This window comes from Perissodus microlepis, chromosome 11 (genome assembly GCF_051167445.1).
Source record: "Perissodus microlepis isolate ML-2025 ecotype Zambia chromosome 11, ASM5116744v1, whole genome shotgun sequence".
In the NCBI taxonomy this organism is placed as follows: Eukaryota; Metazoa; Chordata; class Actinopteri; order Cichliformes; family Cichlidae; genus Perissodus; species Perissodus microlepis.
In genome coordinates this window covers 35,101,833-35,124,444 of record NC_140471.1, presented here as the reverse complement: position 1 = coordinate 35,124,444, position 22,612 = coordinate 35,101,833, and the positions used below count along the sequence as shown (strand labels likewise).

Below are 22,612 nucleotides of genomic sequence, written 5' to 3'. Positions count from 1 at the left end.
AAAATCACAGAGGCTAGTTGTATTTAACAAATATATATGTATTCAGTCACATCTCAGCTCTGTCGAGGTGACGATAAGACTCGCGCGCTTCAGACGGTGTGTTGATGCTTTGACTTCTTATGAATCTAATAAAGCTTTTTTGTTTTTCCTTCTAAGCAGGACGTGTTGGTTTCATGAGAAGTGACTTTACTGCTTTCAGTGTTGAGAGTGACTTCACTTCCCAATTTAGAGTGTGAAAGAGAGAGAGAGAGAGAGAGAGAGAGAAAGCGGGTGAGAGAGAGGGGGGGGGAGAAAAAAACTTGCCATCCGGTTTATGGTCTGTGAGCAAAAATTGCAACTGCAATGGTTTGCGCCATAGAGCCAATGCAGCCGTGCACGATTTGAAGTGAGGTTAGGAGCTAAATTAGCTGAAACAATCACAAAACGACTAAATGACAAAGACCGCGAGGCTGCTGCTGCAATGGACTGTTCGATAAAGGTAGGTGTTTGCGCCGTTTTTTTAACGCCCGTGTTGAAGATGACAGGCGGCCACCCACACCGTGAGTCTGCTGAGTGAGAGAGTCAAGGCGGTGATGCGAGCTCCCCACTCTTTCCTTCTTGTACAAAATTTCCTCTTCCTTCCCGTTCGTGGTTGTATGTCGGCTCTATAATAACACAACTAACCACTACATCTTTACACTCAGATAAAAACACTAATTGGTGGCCGGTTATACGCGTAAAAGAGGATTTCCAAACGCACGCCTTTCGACTTTTTTCGTAATTTCGTCGAGCTCTTCCTGCATTATTCACGGACCCACAAATAACGACAAGCATAAGGCACGGACAGTCAAATTACTGACCACCGATCGCTTTCATAAACGCTTTTGTTTCTTTAACGAAGATGAAGTAAATGAAGGGGATGCTGGACTTTCTCGGTGCGCGTAAGGCAGGTGTCCTCGAAGGCGTCATGGATCGAATTGGAGCAGGAGGATCCATTTCCATCAGATGACTGGTATTTCACATTCCACACTATTACAGCTACAGCTGTTTATCGTCTCCTGAGGACCGTTAATTGTTTCGATGTCTTATCTTCTAAGAGAAGCTGAAATAAAGGCCTCTGTGTCAGAGAGAAAACTAACTTTTTACCGAAATTAGCGCCGACTGTTGCGCAACGAGGAGAAAATGCAATTATTTTAATCAGATTGTGCACTCAAGTGACCCAATTCACGCTCGGTTTCTATTAAATGTGCGCATGTATGCAACACTGGGCCTTTATATGCATGTATATAATTCTGTACTGTAATATTTTGCAGTATGCACGATCACAATTCTTCATTTCGACGCTATTTTAATATTGACATTTTTAATAAGTTCAAAATTAATTACTATAACGAATTCCTTTAAAATTTCATTACGGTTGCAAAACCTTTTTTTGCAAGAAAAAGCGTTCCTCGGATGCAGGAAGTCATTATTCGCTGATTTCTCGGGTTGTTTCTAACATGCATTTGTATGTGCAGCTGTTTTTAGGCGCTAAACATGACCGAGATACGTGGTTTCTCGTTATGAAAAGGACAGCAATTAAAGGGCTAGTACAAAAAAAGGGGCAAAATGAAGCCATACTGAAAGTAAACCTTAAATTATTATTAACATCCTTTATGACGAGTTTTTTTTTTTTTAATTCTTTATAGTTTGTAGTTTAAGTGTCGGGAGACTCTTTGGGATTCTTTGTTATTTTTATATAATTATCCAGATGCTTATTCTCTTGTACTCTGTAGCTGTCGATTGTGTTTGAGGTTATTTTAAGAATAATTTATAGCAGCAAACGGGAGCACTTGTCAGGTGTCGTTATCTGAACGCAGCAGGCTTCCTGTCTCAAACCTCAGACTTTCCGCACACATTTCCGCTCCCTGGACCAGAAAAAAAAAGTCAAAAAGGCAACAAAGGCTCTGAAAGACAGAAACAAAGTGGACAAAGTGAGGCGTTGCGTTGTCGTAGCTGCGCTGCCCGCTCCCTCGCTGACAGGGAGCTGGAGCAGAGAGGCCTGGCCCGAGTTTGCGGCCTGCAGAGACCTGCGTGCTGTCAGGATCCGAGCTGTGAAAACCGCACCGTTGTTTGTGCAGCACAAAGCGCAGCTGCTCGAGCCTTTGCAAAATCAGCTCAACTTTTACTTCTCCTTTCTGCCACTTGTTGCTTCAGACATGGCGAGGACAAAGGGCTGTGCCTTTGCACAACGTGATCTCTGGTCTTTTACTGCAGCATACACCTCATGCGTGAGCTGCACTTAAACACGAATGTAGGTGTTTTTTTTATTATTATTATTTAAATTAAACTTAAATAACCCGAAATCAGACTCTTATGTAAGCAGGAGCTCAGTTAAGCTTTACGACTTTTAGTCTCTATAAATAAAAAAAACTGAGGGGGGGAAGAGGAACTCAGAAATCACCAAAATACAATGTTTCTCATTAAAATACCAGCGTTTGAGATGGATATGTGGAAGTCCTGTTTGCGCTGCACTATTATTTATTAAAATATCAATCCAGGTTATTTGTCAGGCTGCATGCAGCACATTTTACTGAAGGCAAGATAATGCAGGCATCAACATATATCACCCAATCCGCTTCTTCAGCCCAAGATAAGCCTTGAGGGGCGTCATAAACGACTAAATATAAAACAGATTTTAATCATGTAACTGCTTCTTGCAAGTTGTTAACCACATCCTTTGTTCCAGCTTAGGGTTAGTGGCTTACCAACCTTTTTGGCCTTTAACCCCTTCATACAGTGTATTGTTTTATTAAATATTGCGTAGAGGTAGAGATATGGAACATTTATACAGTGAGCCAGATAAAAGACATATCTTTAAAAAAAAATTGTTACACAAGTATTCTCTAGTTGTTTGGCAACCTGCTGGAAACTACAAATTAAATGAACAACAGTAAATGAATCTAAAAGGGCTACTTTTTGTTTTTAGTGCACCTAGATTCCAAACTGGGGAACTGACAGTTTTCCCTCCCCTTTAAAAAGTAGAACCAATGACCTTCTACCTCTATGGTTAGGGGATGTGGTGATTTTGTTATGCTGTGTTGCAAGCATGTTTTGGGTCAAATGATCCCCTCAGTGGTAAAGGGCCACTGTAAATCTATATAAAGTTGTTTATGAAATATTTTTCTCCTGATTAAGGATAACACTGCTTATCCAGGGGGTGAGGGTGAAAGGTGAATGGTTTGAAGAGAATGAAAATGATGTGAATCATAATTGTTTCGGAGTAACCAAATCTCAGCCCACCTTAACAGTTTTGTTAGACCGCAGTCTTCCCTAATATTGCCACACAACAAATACAGAAATAATTGGAAAACCGGGGGTTTCATCCTTCCACTAAATGCTTCAGACTTGCAGAATCATTTCATTTAGGTTAGTCTGGCTCACTAAGACCTTTTATGTTGGTTTCCTTTCATTTGTTACCTGTTTGTAGTATTTTAAGGCTTACACAGGAATTTCTACAATTTTTGTTTGTTTGTTTATAGATCAAATTATTAACCAGGACATATTCATTAGATTGTGGGATACCTAAATGGTATAGTTTTTGGTTGCAGCCCTGGTTACAGGTGAACTTTATCAGTACTTATTACAAATACATGTAAAATAGTACATGCAGCAGGATATATTTAAGGGGAAATTTCCTTTAAAGGAAAAGTTCTTGGCAGTAAAAACTAAGAGTCTTTGAACACCAACACCCTTCGTGTGTGATTCATAACAGACTACTACCTAACGTTATCTGATTCAGGCTCTGTTGTAATGGCCCTTCTCGTGTGCTACTGAAAAATGACTTTTGGAGGTAGAGTTATTAAAGTGAGTCTTGGAATATAAGGCATTTGGATTCATGGTTAAATGTGGACAAACTATGAATCTAAAATGTCATTTATACAAAGATGAATAAAGATCCACATCTCGACAGGCCTCCTGTGAGCATGCTTTTAGTTGCTGGCTTGGGCAAGACTGCACTGATGCAACCTGCAAAGCTGCTGACAGCCATGTCAAAAGTTTCCATGCAGGACTTCATGTTTGTGCGCTCACTCAAAGTGGAAAGTGCGTGCTATCAAATTGAGCAGCAGCGGCGTAAATTTTAGGACATCGAGGCACAAGGCGGCCTCAGTTTCAAGAAGGTCATGTTTTTAAAAGCAGTTTTGTGTCACTGAGCAACAGCCTGAAACGCTCTCAACAGGAAGTCAGTTGTGGCATCGGCGGTCAGGCCGCAGTTTGGTATATTTGTATCAGTGAGCAGAGGAGATGAAGAGAGAGGGAAAGAGCAGAAAGAAACAGATAAAGAAAGAGCGGGAGAGTGCATGAGCTTTTCACTGAATTCACTGTGCCGAAGAGCAAACGTTTGGATGAGAAACTGCAAGTGACGATGATATCAGCTTGAATTTTGAGCTCTAAATAAAATTAAAAAACTAAACAAAGCAACAAAAAAAAGATACAATCTTCAGCTACGGCTCACAACTGCCTACTATCACGCATTCTCGTGAGAATTTGCTGTCAGCAGCGAGTTTTATCCCGCCTTCAGTTGACTGTTTCACTTCTGCACAGAGTAAAGGGCCCCGCAGTGTGAGAAGACAAACTGACAACAAGAGGACAACAGAAGTAAAAGAAAGCAAAGAGATGGAGAACAAAGCACAACATGCAGTCCTGCTAACCACTTCTCAAACATACAACACACACACACACAGAGCCCTACATTTACAGCATTACATGCGTCAGACTCTGTTGCTGGTCTTTCATATGCAGAAGTATTCCTGTAAACAAAGTGTGAATAAGGTTTTGGTTCCATTTGCAGCTACATTAAGCATGACAAGAAAAAAAACTGCAAACTCGAAATAAAAACAATATTAGATGGTGGTTTGCAAAAGTGTCAGCGTTCATGTTGCATTATGGGTATTGTAGGCCATTTTTTTTAAACAACATATTCATCTGAAGTAACCATCTGCATGAATTTTGATCAAACAGCAGCCTGAAGCTGAGAGTCCCAAGTTAAAATCTCCACCTTTACAGCACAAATAAACATGTTTACAGTAGAAAGAAAAAACCCACCCCTGAAGCTTATTTGTGTGTTCACAGTGACTATACTTGGCGGAGGGGGTTCTCATCTGTGCAGATTTTTATCACGTGGCATTATGAGGGCATCCTACTTTGTTGGTGACTGTAGTCACTGGCTTCATCTCCAGTAATATGAGTCAGAGAAGGCAATTGTATATTTGGTGTTGGTGCTTTCTGAAGAATTTTCTAAATCAGTTATCTGATATACTGATACCTGCTTTGTAGCCATTTGTAATATAGGACCATCCAAGAAGTCTGGATGGTCCTATAGTGCAGCTTCTCACCTCATTAGTTAATTAGTTTAGAGGAGGCGAGTATTAGCATTGTATTTGGGTACATTAACACTAGTCAGCAGGTGTCTGTGTTTGTATGTAACACTGCGATCTGTCATCCAAATATGGCCACTTTTGGCTCAAATGTTTCCAACGACTCACATTTTGAAACCTAAATTTGAGGCTTCAACAAAACAAGGAGTCCACAAACCAGTAGGTGCTTACATCCATCTTTTACATACAGTCTATGATTTTGACAGTAGTGCAGTGTTCAGTATTTTTCGTAACAATTGTGTCTTTAAAATCTTGAGCAACTTTTTTGTGTAATCGTGGGTTGGAGTGAAATGAAAACGTAACCTTCTTCTAGAAAAAGGGCGTATCCATTACACAGCAGCAAACGCTCCACGCAGCAGAAGCAGTAGCTGACTTCTGTAGGAGTTTGTCTGCAGCATGAAGGAAATGCCGAATTGTGTGCCATGCATTAAGATGTGGTTCACAGTGCTCAGGCAACAATTGAGCTAAAAAAACAAACAAACAAAACAACACACACACGCACAAATGAAAAACAATGTGATGGCGGCACTTCAATCGAGGCTCATACTCTTCTTTCCGTCCACCCCTCTCCTCTGCTGACCACAGGCCTTTAAGGGTTGTTTTCCAGCTTTAAAATGACCCACATTTTTACACTATGCACCCCCTCCTCCACCATTTCCTCTCCCTTGGCCTGTGCCAAAAGGTTCCTGTGCACATGGCGGCCTGGTTTCCTGTAGGCCACTGAAAAAGCACGGCACTGACGTACAAGGCCCAAAGACAATGCTCAGCTCCTCTAAACAAACATGCACTTGCACCCACTTAGATTGCCGTGGTCGCATCACACATGCACGCACTTAATTTGAGCAGCAGACAGAACAACAGGTCCGGTCTCTGGCCTCCTGAGTACGTGGGATGAAAGTGCCATCTTCGAGCGGTTTTGAGGCCACATTTTGGGCGCTGAGCACAGGAAGACGGACTTAAATCTCAATTAGACTCCACCTTGAGCTAACACCCCTCCCCCTCCCTGCAACCCCGATCCTAACGACAAAATAAAACCGTGGTTAAGGTTACTGATGTTCTTTATGATTAGACAGCCTCCTGGCTGCTTTCACAGTTCATTTCGCTCCTCATTGTAGTGGTTTCATAACCTCCTGTAGCTTTTTACGTTAAACATGCATTTAAAGTTTTAAACAGTCACAGGGGAATTCTTTATCGTGCAGAGAAGATTTGAATCCTTCAAACTCAGCCCAGGGCCCAAATCTGGCCTCTTACAAATGGAATTTCAGCCAGACAGTTGAAGTTCAGGAAAACTGCAATATGTTTGTGATTGACAGATTTTCATGTGCTTCTGTTTTCAAAAATATGGTCCATTATATCGACATGATTACCTTTTTTTTTAGGGCTTTCTAAAAATACTTTTTCTTGAAATTTGTCACTCAAGTTCTCGTCTTGAGGCCTTCAAGAAATACATGAAAACAAAATCAGGGATTATTTTGCTTTTACAAAATCAAAGGAAAATAATCTTTATTTTTACCTCTTTTCCCAAACAGCATTTATGTTTGCAATGTTATCAAAATTAACAAATTAAACACTTTTAAACATAAATAAAACAATGACAATCTAGACAACACACCACAACATAAACATACATTTTGCAACATAAACAAAAAAAACAAAACAAAACAAAAAGATTTTCAACATTTTAAAGTTGACAGTTTTCCTGCTTTCTTGTGTAATTACTTCCATTCCTGCACAGTTCATCAAAAATAGTTCATCTGACTGAATTCAACCTTCCAACCAGACAGTTATGTTTCAACGCGGACTCGTCTATTTTGTGCCACTTAGCATTTCTTTATCTGATCCTAAAAACCCATAATTTGGTTTTTGGTTTTTTGGGTCAGAATTTTGCACATCTTTTAATTATATAAAGACCAAATCCCATGTTAGCAACTATTTTAAGTGAAGTATCTACAATAATACCCAGGAACCCAGACTCCCAAACTGGGTTTAGAAGCATTTAATTTATTAAAAAAAATAAAATTAGATCGTTTATTTTACAAAATGGATTGAACCAAATATAATGGTAAATGTCTAAAACACATTCAGAAGCAGTTTATCTGTGTAGCCACTGAGTGCAACTCTAAAATTGTGCAATGCAGTCGTTTCGAAAGCAAAAGAGGCTGAATTTAACTAAGTTTGAATAAAAGTGAACAAAAACAAACTGACTACACGTTTCATCCACAATAAATAAAATTAAATATTAAAACGAGACTTTGCAACGTATTCAGCCCATATTAACTGACACCAATATACGGCATTAATTTGTTGCTTTTTGATGTTTGCTGATTCTCAACCATCGAACTTCTGTTGGAAGCCATTTTTTCCTTTGTTAAGCAAGTTTCCAAAAATAGAAATGTGCTTCCTCGCAGCAGGTATCTGATCTGATATATATGTTTCCTCTCTGCCATTGTTGTCCAAAAACTATTAAGAACCCTTGACTGGGGGACTAGTTTGTTTTGACTCAGTCACACATACATCATCCTGTTGCTCACTAACGTGCATTAATCCACTGGCGAAAATAGTCGCCAACAAATTCATTACTTCCTGCTGTTTGAGTAACATTTCATAAACAATGAAATTAATTCGTATTCAGTGAAGATCATTTAACCTTCTTCTTAAACTCTATATTTGTGACACAGATTTAACACTTTATGGCAGCATGAATTAATATACTTGAAATACGCGATATTATTTCCTGATTCCAAATCCTGGATGTGATTAATTCAATCTGGTTTCATACAAGCAGAAAACATTTTAGCATTAAAGCTTCAATGTTACCGCTACAATCACAGCTCCTGCTCGTTTCGGTGGATAAAAATAAGTGTTTTGAAAAAGCAGTTTCCACAGGTTGTGACCCGGCAGACACTGACCCGCGGTTCTGTTGAACAGGAAGCGCTGTCCGTGGTGAGTGAGGATCAGCCCATATTCGAGCCCACCTACACCGCAGCCCCGGCCATGCACATGAAGACTGAGATGACGTCGCCCGGCGGGTTCAGCCAGACAAACAAGCAGAGCCCCGAGCCCACTGAGCCGGAGTGGGTGGGGCCAGGAGCACCAAATGCTGGGAAGAGAGAACAACACGTCAATGGCACCAGGTGAGTCACGGCACGCCGAGGCCACAGGAGAGCGCGGGTTCCCGTCTTATCTGACTCGAGTCCATGTTGGTATGTCGGGTTTTCCACATACTAAAAATATTTGTTTATCGTTCACTTCCCAGATTCCCGCCTCTGATTGTGGTCACGGCTTTGTTCATTTTCCCCACCATCGCTACAAAGCGTGGGCTGGCTGTGATGGAAAATTTGGGTCCCTATGTTCAATATTTTAATTTCCTGCATTATTGTGGTCCACCTGAATATGCTGCTCACTTTATACTGCGCTGCGTTTACACTCCGCAGCTACGTAATAAAACATGATACACAAAAAACAAAAAAAACAAAAACATTAAGCATATACTTTCCAAAAAAATTAGCTTCTGAGATATCAATGTTGTGAGCACCTCACAGATTCATTTGAAAACACAGACGTAAAATACAAATCAGTTGTTTGGTTTGTTTGTTTGTTTTTCTGACTCCGCTTCTTCAGTTAGAAACCGCTAAACTATTCAAACGTAGGCTGTTTATCAGCATCCACCTCCCACTGTGAGACATAAACACTATTAGACTGTTGCCGTTCTATTAATGTCAAATGTGACATCCATCACAGCTGACATTTGAATGAATACGTACTTCTACTTTTGATACTTAGACTGAAAAAAGAAAACCTTGTAGAACTTTTTTTAAAGCATTTTTTCACATTTGCACAGGGCTCTATGTAGATCTAACAAGATATCCTAACAAGGTTTGAACAGCTTTTTTCATTTAGTAAAGTCAGTGTATTTTTTAAGTCTCTTTTCCTATTTGTTGCATGTTAAATCTAATTGACAGGGATTTATGTCCATTTTTAATAGAAATCCTTTAATTGAAATTGACCTTTTTTAAAAGTTAACTTATTGCAGCACAAGTAATCCCTTTGCACTGAAAGCTCAGACTACTCTAAATGCTCAGTTTTACAGATTTCTTTGGCTCAGTATGATGTCAGAAATCATTATTAAGGCACACAAGCTCAGGCTTTAAGCACAGAAGCCACGTCTACTTTCTGTTCTTACCTTGTGTTTGTGATAGGCACCCAATCACAGTGCAATCCCATGAATGGCGAGGTAGCTAACCAAAACTGATTGTTTCAGACAGCATGAAGCCTGACGTAGTGAGTCATTCTCAACAGGACCAGCAGGTTAACAGTGCTGATATGGAGATGGTTGCCAGTTTAGCAACCCACCTTTCTCGTGTTTTCACAACTTTGACCATCTAATGTGACGGTAAATATTACCGCTTCAATAAAAGAACTGTATAAATACAGAACGTGCAAAACACTTCTGGTAAAGCTCAAAAGTTTTGCTCCTACCAAAACTACCAGATACAAGTGCCTGTATTGTGTTTACTGGGATTCTATGATCAGCAAGATTTCAGCTGGACTTTGAATTTGAAGTAAAATCCCAAGTAGGTGAAATATTCTGGAACCTCCTTCAACTTTGAAGCTTTTAAACAGAATAAATCAAACAAGAATAACATGAAAAATGACTTCAACAAGTTACATTCACAAATACAAATTTGATTTTTAACCTTGACACATTTACATCTGCTTTCTATATTTAAGTGTAGTACACTCTGCTCATACCATTTCTGTACCGTTATTTAAGTAGGGCTTTTAATTCTAGATCAGCGCTACTGAGTGCAAGTATTTTCTAACAACTTCTATTTTTATGCAAAAACTGTCTATGTGGTGAAAACTGGGTTAAATTAGTGATGCACACCACCTACTCCTGACAGGTCATTTCAGTGGAAATTGTTGCAGAGAAACAGTTTGACTAAATTTACCTCCTGTCATATACAGACTAGCAAAAACTCTGAGAGGAAATGTAGCTGGCTGAAACTGCATCCAGTCTATTGTCACAGATTTTTCTCTCTTCATAATTTGACTGTGGAGAGTAATTGATATATTCCCGAGACATTTAGAAGACTGAAATTGCTCCTCAGATGCTGACTAAAGCCTCTCTTTTCCTTTTGTCGTAGTCGCGAGTCCCCAGTGGATTGCAGCGTCACCAAGCGTTCCAGACACATGAGCAATGAAGGGGCCTCGATGCAGTACCAGGCCTCCTCGTACACGGAGCCCCGCGTCAGCCCCCAGGCCACCACCCCACCCAGCAGTGCCACTGAGGAGAAGAGGGTCATTGTGCCAGCAGGTGAGCTGAGCCACTCACATGAGCTGGCGCTCAGCCGCCATGATGCATCACTGTCCCCATCACGAGACGGTTTCCCAACAGCCGGCACAGCCTGGGCTTGTGCAACCTCAGTACTAACTGAATCAGAGACGGGCATGTGCGTGTAATTATTCGTCTCTTAAAAGAGCCCCAAGAGTCCCGGAGCACAACAGATAAACAATAGCAGGTTTCTAGCAGTTGTGGTACAAGGTGACATCAGGCTTTCAAAAAAAGTGTGAAGTCTAAAGTGCAAAATTAACGCTCAGGACTGTGATATTAACAAAAGAGAGAACAAGCAAGAACAGATCTGATGAGCAGGCTTCAACATTTTCAGTTTTAATCAGCTCGCTTCCTTTTTCAGGACTGTAATGAAAATAAATAAATAACCAGCAGCTACGTCTTAAAACACAGTATTTAAATATTCTTTGAAATGAATTCTTTTTTTAAACTCAAAGCAAACCTAAGCTATCACGTTTCTTTCAGTCGAAATCTGCCATGACTCCATTTTCTTCTTAAAGAAATCACATAAATATGTGTGTACCACATTAATACATCACAGGAATTTATCTCAAGGAATGCTTTAAATAATTAACTGAGCACTTCTGCCATAGTAGTTCATTTACTCTCACTTTATTTTACTTTTTATTTTAATGCAGAATTGCAACAAAGCAGGTATGTAATACACAGATTTCACTGTAATATACATCAGGAGATCACATGAAGATTATTATAATAGTGTAATGTAACTCAAACAGCTGGTAGTATTAGACTGAAAAGCTCCTATTTGACATGCTGTGCTTTTATAGCAAGAAACTGTGTACAACATGATTTTTATGGTATATTAATCAGCAAGAACATGCAGGCATATTTCAGCAGCTTTCATACCTTTTAGTAAATCTATATCGCTATAAAGCTAATAATAAATGTTGTGGTGATTCCTTTGTTTGTCCAACCAAACATCCAACAATTTAAAATCAACAAGCCACTGCTGCACTGTGGTAAGATTTTGTAAGCAGGCAAAAGAAGTCCAATATCCAGAACTTAAAAGTTGCTTTTTATGATTTATTTATCCAGTTTGGCAAGCAATAAACAAAGATCCATTTTTGTTGCTTCCTGCTGCTTCTCCTGCTCTGGTAAAAAACCATAGGCCCACCCCAGTGCATGCTGGTCCTATACCAGTCCCTTTACTTATAGAAAATGGCCCTACTGTTCTTCCTGGCTGACTTAACAAGATAAACAACAAAACAAAACAAAAAATGAAACAAGTATTGACCTACAAATAAAACTTATAACGAAAAATATAAGTAAACCAACAACAAACTTTAACAAATTTCAAAATAATAAAAATAATGAATAAAAAGCTCCAACAATAAATAAACAAATATTTACTTCACATTCTTCTACAGAAACTACAGTATCTATCTTTAAAAAGTACACATTTGAAAGGTATTAAAAAAATCTGAAATGAATGAGACGGATGTCGTAGACATCGGCTGCTTTTCACATTTGTTGATCTTCTGAGAGTACAGAACAACACCAGCCCTAATATTTAATACACACAAGGCTGATACTCATCAGACGAATGTGAACATGACAAAACAGGAAGGATGTGTCGCTGCGACTAATTCAATGTATTGTTTTTATAAGTCGTGGTGTCGATGCAAGTTTGTTTCAGCTGAGCGATGTGAAAAATGCACTGATCTCTCTGTTTGCAGAGGAAAAAAAATCGCCCATGCACAAACTGGATTAAACACGCCGATGTGTCATTTCTAGCTGAGTAGTTCAGTTTTCTGTCCCTTTTATCGCTGCTATGAATCACTGGTCCAGTCATCTAAATTCTTCCTCTGCCACAGCTTCCCTGATTTTGTCATCCCCAGAGACTCGTTAAACAGACAGCATGTTTCAGTGCACGTTTCAACTGGCAGGTGAGGTGGATGATTTTAAAATTAATGTAAAAATCATCCGTGAGTCACCATCACAGAGTTATTCTGCCTTATAATACACGGATGTTGCATCACAGCAACACGTGTTGATCAGAACAATCAGGAGCTAAAGGGCAGGATAACGTCCGCTCAGAGCTGAAGTTGCCGTCCAATATCACAGCCAGTTCACAGCATACAGTCATTGTTTGCTGCTGGAAATGAGCTTCCTGAATCGGACCAGGTATATTTTAACAGATCAACACCAAGCCAAGCTGAAGCTGCCACTGACTTGAGCTTAAAAACATGTTAGGCTCTTAGCACACAGGATACAATTAAAGAGTACAATATTCAGCATTATATAAATGAACAAGGATGTGTATTGGATCCCTCAAACTATAACAAAAAAAGACAATGAAAATCCAAATGTGCAAAAAGAAATATTCAAGATGAAGTCTATCTCCGTGAGATGCATATTACTACAACACGATTAAAAAAAAAAAAACATACTTTTAAGGCTAGAATGAGTAAAAAACAATAAGTAGAGTTTAGGAAATTTCATCATGCGGTGTATATAGATCAGAAATATGTTCGTTATTATTTCTGCAGATTATATCAGTAAGGAAGCTGATTAAATATTGACTAATGACATATGGCAAAGGGGTGAGATTAAAAAAATATTTCTATGTCTGAACAAACTTGTAATCAGAGTTTACTCAAAAATGTTTTTTTGGTTTTTTTTTTTAAACATGTATTGTATGTAGATTATGAAATATTGGACTCACACCAATGTTTCACCTTTACAATAATAATTTGACCAATAGCAGACCGGTACCATCAATACCAATGTTTTTGTCATTTATTCCCAGTTTGTGTGCAAATCAAATATTAAAATCTTTTTTCATTATTATAAGTTTCAAAGCCTTTCAGCGCTTCATAATAATTTAGAACTTTAAATCAGCTCAGAATTCCTGTGACACACAGCTGATGGGCCATTTTCAGTCCCACCAACCGGCACTACAACACTAATGCATGTCAAAAATGTAAAACACTCCCAAGTACATGAAATATGCTTAATGAACATAAATATAGACGGCTTTGTCAAAGCCACTGTAATATTTCTATAAAAGCTGTTTTCAGCTCAGTATTATGGTCATTGTTTACTCCCTGAATATTGAGCCCTTCAGGGAAATCAAGAGCGCAGATGGAGAAGCAGTTGAACAGTCAGAAGAAAAAAAACAAAAAGAGAAAACGTGGCTGAAACCAAAGAACAGCTTATTTTAAATGTAATTTTCCTAATTATGCATGTAAATATAACAGAAGTGTTGTCATAAATTTTAAGATGACTATTGATTTATTAAAAGAAAAAAGAAAAACAATCCCGGCCTCAAATTTCAGTCGACTTCACAGCCCTTTAAAGATCACCAGATACCCTCTGAATGGCTCCACTGGATGAACTTTTATGACTATAAATATAAGCAGGACCCATTTAAACGTGTTCTCTGGTTAGGGGTGTGTTATCTGTTTTGACAGTGTGGTTATTCCCACCCTACCACCTATTTTACAATCACTATCAGAATCACTAAGAAGTATCCGGTGTTAATCAGCACTTTCATGACCTCCAAAACAAACGTCGTATTTAGCTGTGTGCTGAGTGCTCTTTAGACTGTTGACTCTTTCATCCCCCCCAATGTGATGGTGTGAAGGATTACAGGCAAGCACTGCTGGTATTTAAAGATTCCTTCCTGACATTTTGGAAAACGTAATTTTCCTGACACCATAAAGGTAAAACTACAATTTTGTAAAAATGAACATCTTAATAATCTTCACATTCAGGCTGCAGTGCTGAGTTAAACAAAATCCAGGTTTTAAAGTCGTCTTCACATCAAAGCTCAAGTTACTGCTTGAGCTAGCCACTCCTGGAAGTATTTTCACAGGAAATCAGTGACCAGATTAATCAGAGTAATTTATGGTAATTCCCCAGTAAGTAGCTTCTACAATTTCCTGTTTGAAAGTTTCTGATACACAAAAAGCAGAACAGCCTCACAAAGGATGTTCAACTCTTCAAAAAATGCCAAACATGAGTGAAAGTTTGTGTAATGAATGACTAAGCGCCTCTCTTCAATTCCAGATCCCGAGGTGTGGACGCAGGACCACGTGCGCCAGTGGCTGGACTGGGCCATCAAGGAGTACGTCCTGGAGCAGGTGGATGTCATGCTTTTCCAAGCGCTTGATGGGAAAGCCCTGTGCAAGATGACCAAAGACGACATGATGCGGCTCACGTCGGCCTACAATGCAGACATCCTGCTCTCGCACCTCAATTACCTCCGGCAGAGTAAGGCTGGCTTCACGTGTGAGATCTTGCTCTGCAGCTGATAACATTGTTCACATGTCTGGCAGATTTCAAAGGTTTTCAAGTGGCAGAAATGTATCGAACACGAGGATCTAACAGTTCCCCGACGCAGCTGCTTTAGTCTCGCTTCAGTCTCACTGAAGCATTTCCATTTTTGTCCGTGTAATGAAGATCTTCTGAAATTAAACACTCGGAAAAGAATTGCAGCAAAAACCATTTTTGAAAGTGTGCATTTGGATTTTTTAAATATTTTTCCTGAGGTTTGTTATCTCAGAATTGGATTTACTGATAAATAAACTCCACCCAGGTATCAGTGCAGTTAAGAGAAACACAGATTCATTGGGGGCAAATAAAGAGTTCATGATGTTTTTTGTTTTGAGGAACATGATGTCACTTCAGGCTCTCGTTTGTTGTTCTGTTAACCAAATTTGTGGTCTTCACTGAGCGTTGTGGCCACTGTTCCTCTTTGCAAAAGCAGGTTTCCTGTGTTTCGCATAACACACGTACGTCACCATGAGTTTGGATCCGTACTACATTACATAATTTACCAAGTGTTTGTGACTGAAGCAGCAGCAGTTTGACGAGTGCAAATCACTGCAGTCATCGTGTCTGAGCTGGTTCGACAAGAGGTGGACAAATGAACAGCAGCATCCAGTTTTGCACTGAGGGTGGGCTGTGAGGAAGACAATGTGGGTGCTTAGTAGCCTTGAGGTTAGGGAAGCAGACATTTTGAATTAACAAAAATCAAAGTAAAGGTTGCAGGAAAAGGTTTGAGGTTTTAAATGTTCGAAAGCAGATTTAAAAAAAGATTAAAAAGTAGTGAAACAAAAACAGCCGTGGTGATTAATTTACTGCAGAAAATGATGCAGTGTTTGTAAAAGTATTTCTTTCAGTATCACAGGAAATGGTCCTCTCAGATCCTTCCAGAATTTTTCTGGTGGATTGGCACCTCAGTCTTTGATAGATCCTCATTTTTTAAAATAAAGCCTGAGTTTTCACCTTCAAGTTATCTTACCGGTTCACGAGGCATTCACAGTCCATTCTTTTCAACTGGCTGGACAAAAAAGTCGAGTCTGTTGAAGCAACAGGAAAAACAAAGCACCCCCACCCCACAGTTATAATGTTATTCTTCTGACACACAGGACAGACACTACTCTTTCTACTCTGCTGTGCTTGTTTAAAAGAATATAACATTGATTTTTATTTCATTCTTGTATCTTTTTTTCCCCAGGTAGTCCAACGTTCTCCTACCCAACAACTCCCACCAACAACACACCACCACAACAACAGCCGCCCAGACAGGTGAAAACAGGTGAGATCAACCTCTGACAAATTTCACCCATTTTCAGGACAACACATTCTCCTAATCAGCTTCTTTGTGTGATGAGGTCCTAAATATTTTAATACCTAACATGAGGGATTTTGTGTTGTTGCTTAGTGAAAAATCATAATTAGCAACACTAACATCAAAGTTGTTCAGTTATCCACTGATTCCACATATACTAAAAGGTGCAATTCACCTCAGAATTGAATATAAATATATATATTTTAATGTATTCATTTTGCTTTCTACTGTCTGCATCCATCACCCAAAAGTAGTGCACAGCTAGCTAACTTCACAGTTCAGTTCAAAGAGGCAGTGTTGGTAATATTTACCTTCCGTCACGAGCACGAGGCCTAGTGTCAGATACACACTTCCTTCTGCACTGCGATACAGTTAGCGGGTGTAGTTTGATAGAAACAAATAGTTCCTACATGAAACCACTCACAACAAGGTTTGTGGAGGTTTTCAGTAACCTGGTCACGATTTCTGGTAAGACACACGGCTGCTTAGGTTCTCAGATGTATTTTTTGTTATTGCCGCTTTCAGCACCACAAAGTTACTGTGAATTAGTTGCATTACGTACAAGGAAAGGACGACATTTCTTGGGGTCATGCAAGGTTCATTTTGGGGTGAACTGTAATTAAACTCAGTTATACCTTCATCGTCCAGATGAAGCTGATTAGCTGACTTGTGTTAAATTAATAAATAAATTCTAATTTGAGGTTTCGGTTTACTGGGACAGTTATTTACCAAGTGGTGCATTAAAACCAACTCTGAAGGGAGGTGCATTTTTATTTTATGCATCGTTTCTATAAAAATACATTTCCATTTAATACAGGATGTTAGGGTTCTGAAAAATAGAAGAGTTCATAATATTGTGGTCATTCTTCAAAATGAGGTCACGATAACAACTGTGCAGGACTGAAATGTATAAAACGCTTGGCTGTTAGAATTTCACGAGTCACTGCACTTTCTGCAGCAAAACCATCACAATCATCAAAACTGATACTGAAATGATAAAAACAAACACCAGTTTTTAATTAAAATGCAGTGGTGGATGTTTACTCGAGTATTGTAGTTAAAGTAAATTATGGGCACCTCAAAATAATTTGATTTTAGGGTATTTTTATGTGTTTAGTCTTACATTTCAGAGGAAAACAATACGTTCCTTTCTCCTGCACTGCATTTTTCTAGTAGCTGTGTTTAAAGGTTGCTGATCACACAAACATAAAAACACACACAAAAAAAAAACCAGCTACAGTAAATGAAACCATTGTGAGACGTCAGGATTTCCAACCTTAACTTGTTTCAGGTTTATGTGAACAGCAGTCTTTCCTCTAAACCTCACTGCAGACTCTTATTTAGATGATGTCCTGAACTCTGAGGTTACATTTTCTAATAATACACACAGCATAACTGTCTTTCATTTCTTTCATGATGGCTTACTACCAAACTACTTACCTTAAAGATTTATAATTAAAAAAATACAGTAGTTCAAACTAGGCTTTCTACCATGACCAGTAAACTGCACTTGGTGTACTCTGTAACTGTTGAGCGTGAGCACTATTATGCACAGCCTCTCCGTTGCTACTTTAAGCATTCATAGCAGATACTGCGGTATGATTTTAATTGCAGCATTGGAGGATTCAAAATTAACCCATTGGGCTTTTTTTGTTTCATACTTTAATTGCTGTACTATATTCAAGTAGCTTAGTATGATCACTATTCAAAATAATCTATATGCATCTATATGCGCCCCCTTAATCCTCCATCTGAAAGAAGACATTGTAGCAGTTTCTCCTTTACAACTTCTTATGATTGGCTGCCCCTCATAAACAGAGTATCTGAGCTGGGTGGGGCTTTGTATTCACGGGTAGAGATGTCTGATACCATACAGAACCAAGAGTTAAATTAAAAATATATCTTTTAGACGTGTCCTTGATCCAACACAGCTGATTTAAATGGCTAAATTCCCTCCTCAACATGTCTTGAAGTTCTCCAGAGGCCTGGTAATGAACTAATCATCTGATCCAGGTGTGTTGACTCAGGGCGATGTCTAAAACCTGCAGGACACCGGCCCTTGAGGCCTGAAGTTCCCCACCCCTGGCTTACATGATGGTGGGGCAATGTCTTAGAGATGTTTCACACCTTGGCCCCGGTGACAGTAATGACCCCCACATTTTTTTTCTACACCTTGGCTCATGTGACAACAAATGATTAATAACTGATCAGTGACCCAGAGGTGAAACATCTTCACAAAGATTTGAGATGGCTTCCTGTACAGCTTGCGTAGGAGGGAGTAGCTTGTAATAAGTACTGATGTGTCTCAGCATTGATTTCTGCAAGGTTTCTGCAAGAGGTGGATCAGGACACATTAGCATCTACACTCAGTTACTGGACATTCAACTTGTAGTACTCACTGCACAACTGTGCAGTAGTTCATGTTTGCCACGGTTTGCTATTAGTCATAGTTTGTGTTTCAGGTTGTTTGATGCAACTGGTGGTTTTTTCCATTTTTTCATTTCCATCACCTACAGCCCCTCTCTGTGGGGGCCGGGTTCTGGTGGGGGTCTCTTCCTTTGACTTGTGCCGCCTACGATCATCTGATTATTGGGGTTCTCGCCTTGAGTTCAGAGTTATTATAGTTTTGTGTTGTTTCATCAATTTCCATTTGACTACATTTGTTGTGATTTGGCACTATATAAATAAAACTGAAATGAACTGAACAGACTTGAGTTTAGCTTGAAGAGGAGGTTTGCTCATTTTAGTTTGAGTTTTTATTATTATTGTGTGGAGGGCATATGTCAGGGTCAGCACAGGTCTTCCAATAAAAACACAGTTGACTTACATTTTGTAGACATCCAAGTCTCAAACACATCAAAGCCTCGTCTGACAAACTGTGATTAAATTTGACTAAAGTACTAAGTAATAAAACATCCTCGTATTTTTGTTTCATTCGTTAGTTTTCCAAGTTCACAAAATTGTTCCAGTTGTATTTTCCAAGTCTATTTTTTTGTTGAGTAAAATATTTGGGGGGGGTTTTACATCTAGTTTTAGAGTTTAGTTTTAGTTAACTACAATAACCTTGCTTGAGAGAACCATTGTTGTGAATTGGTGCCATATTACCAAAAAAACAAAAAAAACAAAACACAAAACCCTGAATGAAATCAAAGCTTATGAGCTCAGGGTTTTAACAGAGGCCTGAACTACCTGAACATTTAAGGATTTAAAAATGATGTGCCAAAGTCTGAAAGGCTCCTTGGCACAACATTGGCCCCAAAACCGACGAGTCCAAACTCAACAGCCAGTTTCAAACAGGAAACAGCTGCACCGACAAAGGAAATGAGAGGGTATGGCTTCGGCTCCTGAGACAAAATTCACAATCTTGTGGCAACAAGGGTGGTCTGAACAAAAGAATGCTCTCCCAAGAAACTACGGGTCATTTCAAGACCTCCAAAGCCTTATCATTGTGGTCTCGGTTTACTAAACTTCCTTCCTACTATAGCTCACTCGTCTTAATGTCCACTTCAAAGATTTTAATGCTCGTCAGTGTCTGGTCTCATCCTCATTGTGTTTGTGTTCATACAGAGAACAGTTTTGATGAAATCAGCCGCAGGAACAGCTGGCCGACAAACACCATGACTACAGTGCCTAAAGGTATGAAAAAAAAGACAATATGAAACCGATAATAAGGATGAACTTTTCATGCAAGAACACCCAATGGGTTTTGCATTTTCTCTGGCTTTAACACAGCAGAAAAATCAAACAATTTCACACATTATACACAAGTTTTATTATTTTTTTTAGGTTCTTCAATGGAGCACCAGCACAGTACACGAGTTACAGAGCCTGCTCCAAGGATTGGGCAAGGTACGAAGACCACATGTATGTTTAGGCAGATCCTGGTTTACTGCTAACATTTTCTTCTTTTTTGGCTCTATAAGTCATTGCACCCCTCACTGTAGGAAGTATGGGAAAATGAGGAGTCACACAAAATAATATGCAAATGACATCGGTGCCATTTTAAATGTTTGTTTTCAGTCTATCGAGTCAACGAGCTTCATCTAACAATTATTTCCTTCTTAGCTAACTCACCACAAGCACAATATGGGACAATGGTAATGCTGTTAGTTTTAGTTAAACTGATGCACAAACCTAAACTTTGTTAAGTCACAGAAATCCAGTCAAATTGTGAAGAAAGACAAAGCTTGTGGCCTGAAAGGTCACAGGATCACCAAAGAAACTGCTGAAACAAATCTGACTGCAATCATTTAACAGTTGGAGACGATCAGATATTGGTTGTGGCTAAAGTGGTGAACTGATCACACATCCCTTAGGCATTATATTAGTTTGGCAGGTTTCATTGTGCTCACGTTAGAACATTTGAACTAACCTCCTCAAAAGACCACATTCAAAGCTCTGATTGGTCGAGCGTTTCTTCAATCTCAGCTTGAATTATGCTTATGTGTGCAAGGAAATGTGTTTTAACTCATTTCAGGGCATTTAAATCTTGGAGCAATAATATTAAAGTGACAATGTGTAAAAGTAATATTCCTTTTCTTCTTTACAGACCCATATCAGACATTAGGACCCATTAGCAGTCGGCTAGCCAACCCAGGTAAGAATCTGAACCATCATCAAGATAAATAGACAAGGACGATACAAATGAGGCCTTTACACTGTCTGCTTTGGCATCATGAGAAAAAAGCAAGCAAGCAAGGGCTGGCACACATGCACTTACTTTCCAAAGTGGAGTAAACACCAAGCAACAGCTGTTGTGTCATCACGCTTTACGCTATGACAAAATCCGGCTTCCCTCTCACCAGAATGACTGTTTGCCCTGCTGTTTCCTCACAGAAGGCCAAGCCCTCAACTCATCCAAGAACCGAACAGGCAAACAAAGTGCATACAAGCTCCCTGACCCCAGCGCTCACAGGCCTGTGGGTAGGTTTCTGCCCTGATGTCTATCACTTCAACCAAGCCACACAGTGAAAAGGTCACATTTGCTGAGAAAACAAATAAAGCATATTCTGACTTTTGTTTGGAACTCGTTACACTCAGAAAACCTGACGAGCTATCCAAGAGCAAATGGATCCATGATGAGGCATTTAATCCTATGAGGCTGAAGTAGCCAAGTTACCCTAACTCTGTATTTATTCATTCACTTATCCTGGAAACTAAGTGTTTTGACTTTTTTCCTGTCAAGACTTGAGAGAACTCATTTAGAAATTGGAAAAAAAAAACCAAACAAACTTTCTTTACACAAATTTAAATGCTAATTTTAAAGCTGACCTCTTTACATTTTTAAATACTGATGATTGTATTCCTTGAAAATAAATATAGGCACAAACAGTTTCCTTTCTTGTTTTGAGCATGCAATCACTGTTAAATCAGAACTCAGTGCCTTAACTCTCCTGCATTTATCCTCCCAGGCTCAGGGCAGATCCAGCTGTGGCAGTTCCTTCTGGAGCTTCTGTCTGACAGCAACAATGCCAGCATCATTACCTGGGAGGGTACCAACGGTGAGTTCAAGATGACCGACCCGGACGAAGTGGCCAAACGCTGGGGTGAGCGCAAGAGCAAGCCAAACATGAACTACGACAAGCTGAGCCGCGCCCTGCGCTACTACTACGACAAGAACATCATGACTAAGGTGCACGGCAAGCGCTACGCCTACAAATTTGACTTCCAAGGCATCTCGCAGGCACACCAGAACCACTCAGGAGATGGTGGGATTGTTAAGTACCAGAATGAGATGTCTTATGTCCAGACCTACCACAGCCACCAGCCCAAAATGAACTTCATGGGTGGCCATCCTGCACCTATGCCCGTCTCCCCCGGAAACTTTTTCGGCCCACCGTCACCATACTGGAACTCACCCAACAGCCCCATCTATCCTGGGTCAGCCATGACCAGACATCCTGCCACTCACTCCCACCTGAGCTCGTACTACTGAGCATGATGCCAACTGAACAGAGAAAAAAACAAAAAAAAAAAAAAAAAAAAAGAAACAGGAGAGGAACCCAAGTGCACCAAAGCACGCTCCGTCTCACCTGCCACCGAGCTGAACTCTGTTGAAAGAAGGCGAAATGACGCTATCATTCAAATTTTAAAGGCATTAAGTTGTCTTTGTTACGTTCCATCTCAAACACAAAACAAAAAAAAAACAAACAAAAAACAAACAAAAAAAAAAAAAACCACGGACAAACATGAGGGTATATTAACCCTGGTATTGTATGCTTCCAGGAGTTTTATAAATAAACTCATAATATACTATATTAATGG

General features: G+C 39.5%; 1 protein-coding gene across 3 annotated transcripts; it reads left to right on the top strand.

The window, feature by feature from the left end:
- Window positions 1-317: 317 nt before the first annotated feature.
- Window positions 318-22,340, top strand: fli1rs (Fli-1 proto-oncogene, ETS transcription factor-related sequence). 3 transcript variants are annotated; one of them, XM_084944427.1, is made up of 10 exons: window positions 318-478; window positions 8,325-8,530; window positions 10,544-10,713; window positions 14,782-14,985; window positions 16,235-16,315; window positions 19,916-19,984; window positions 20,135-20,197; window positions 20,898-20,945; window positions 21,185-21,271; window positions 21,760-22,340. In XM_084944427.1, exons 1-10 carry the CDS (start codon window positions 461-463, stop codon window positions 22,281-22,283), a joined length of 1,470 nt encoding a protein of 489 aa, XP_084800553.1. In that variant the 5' UTR covers window positions 318-460; the 3' UTR covers window positions 22,284-22,340. The 3 variants fall into 3 exon arrangements, with proteins under 3 accessions (XP_084800553.1, XP_084800555.1, XP_084800554.1); XM_084944428.1 differs by lacking the exon at window positions 318-478 and adding an exon at window positions 497-991; XM_084944429.1 differs by lacking the exon at window positions 21,185-21,271.
- The last annotated feature ends 272 nt before the right edge of the window (window positions 22,341-22,612 follow it).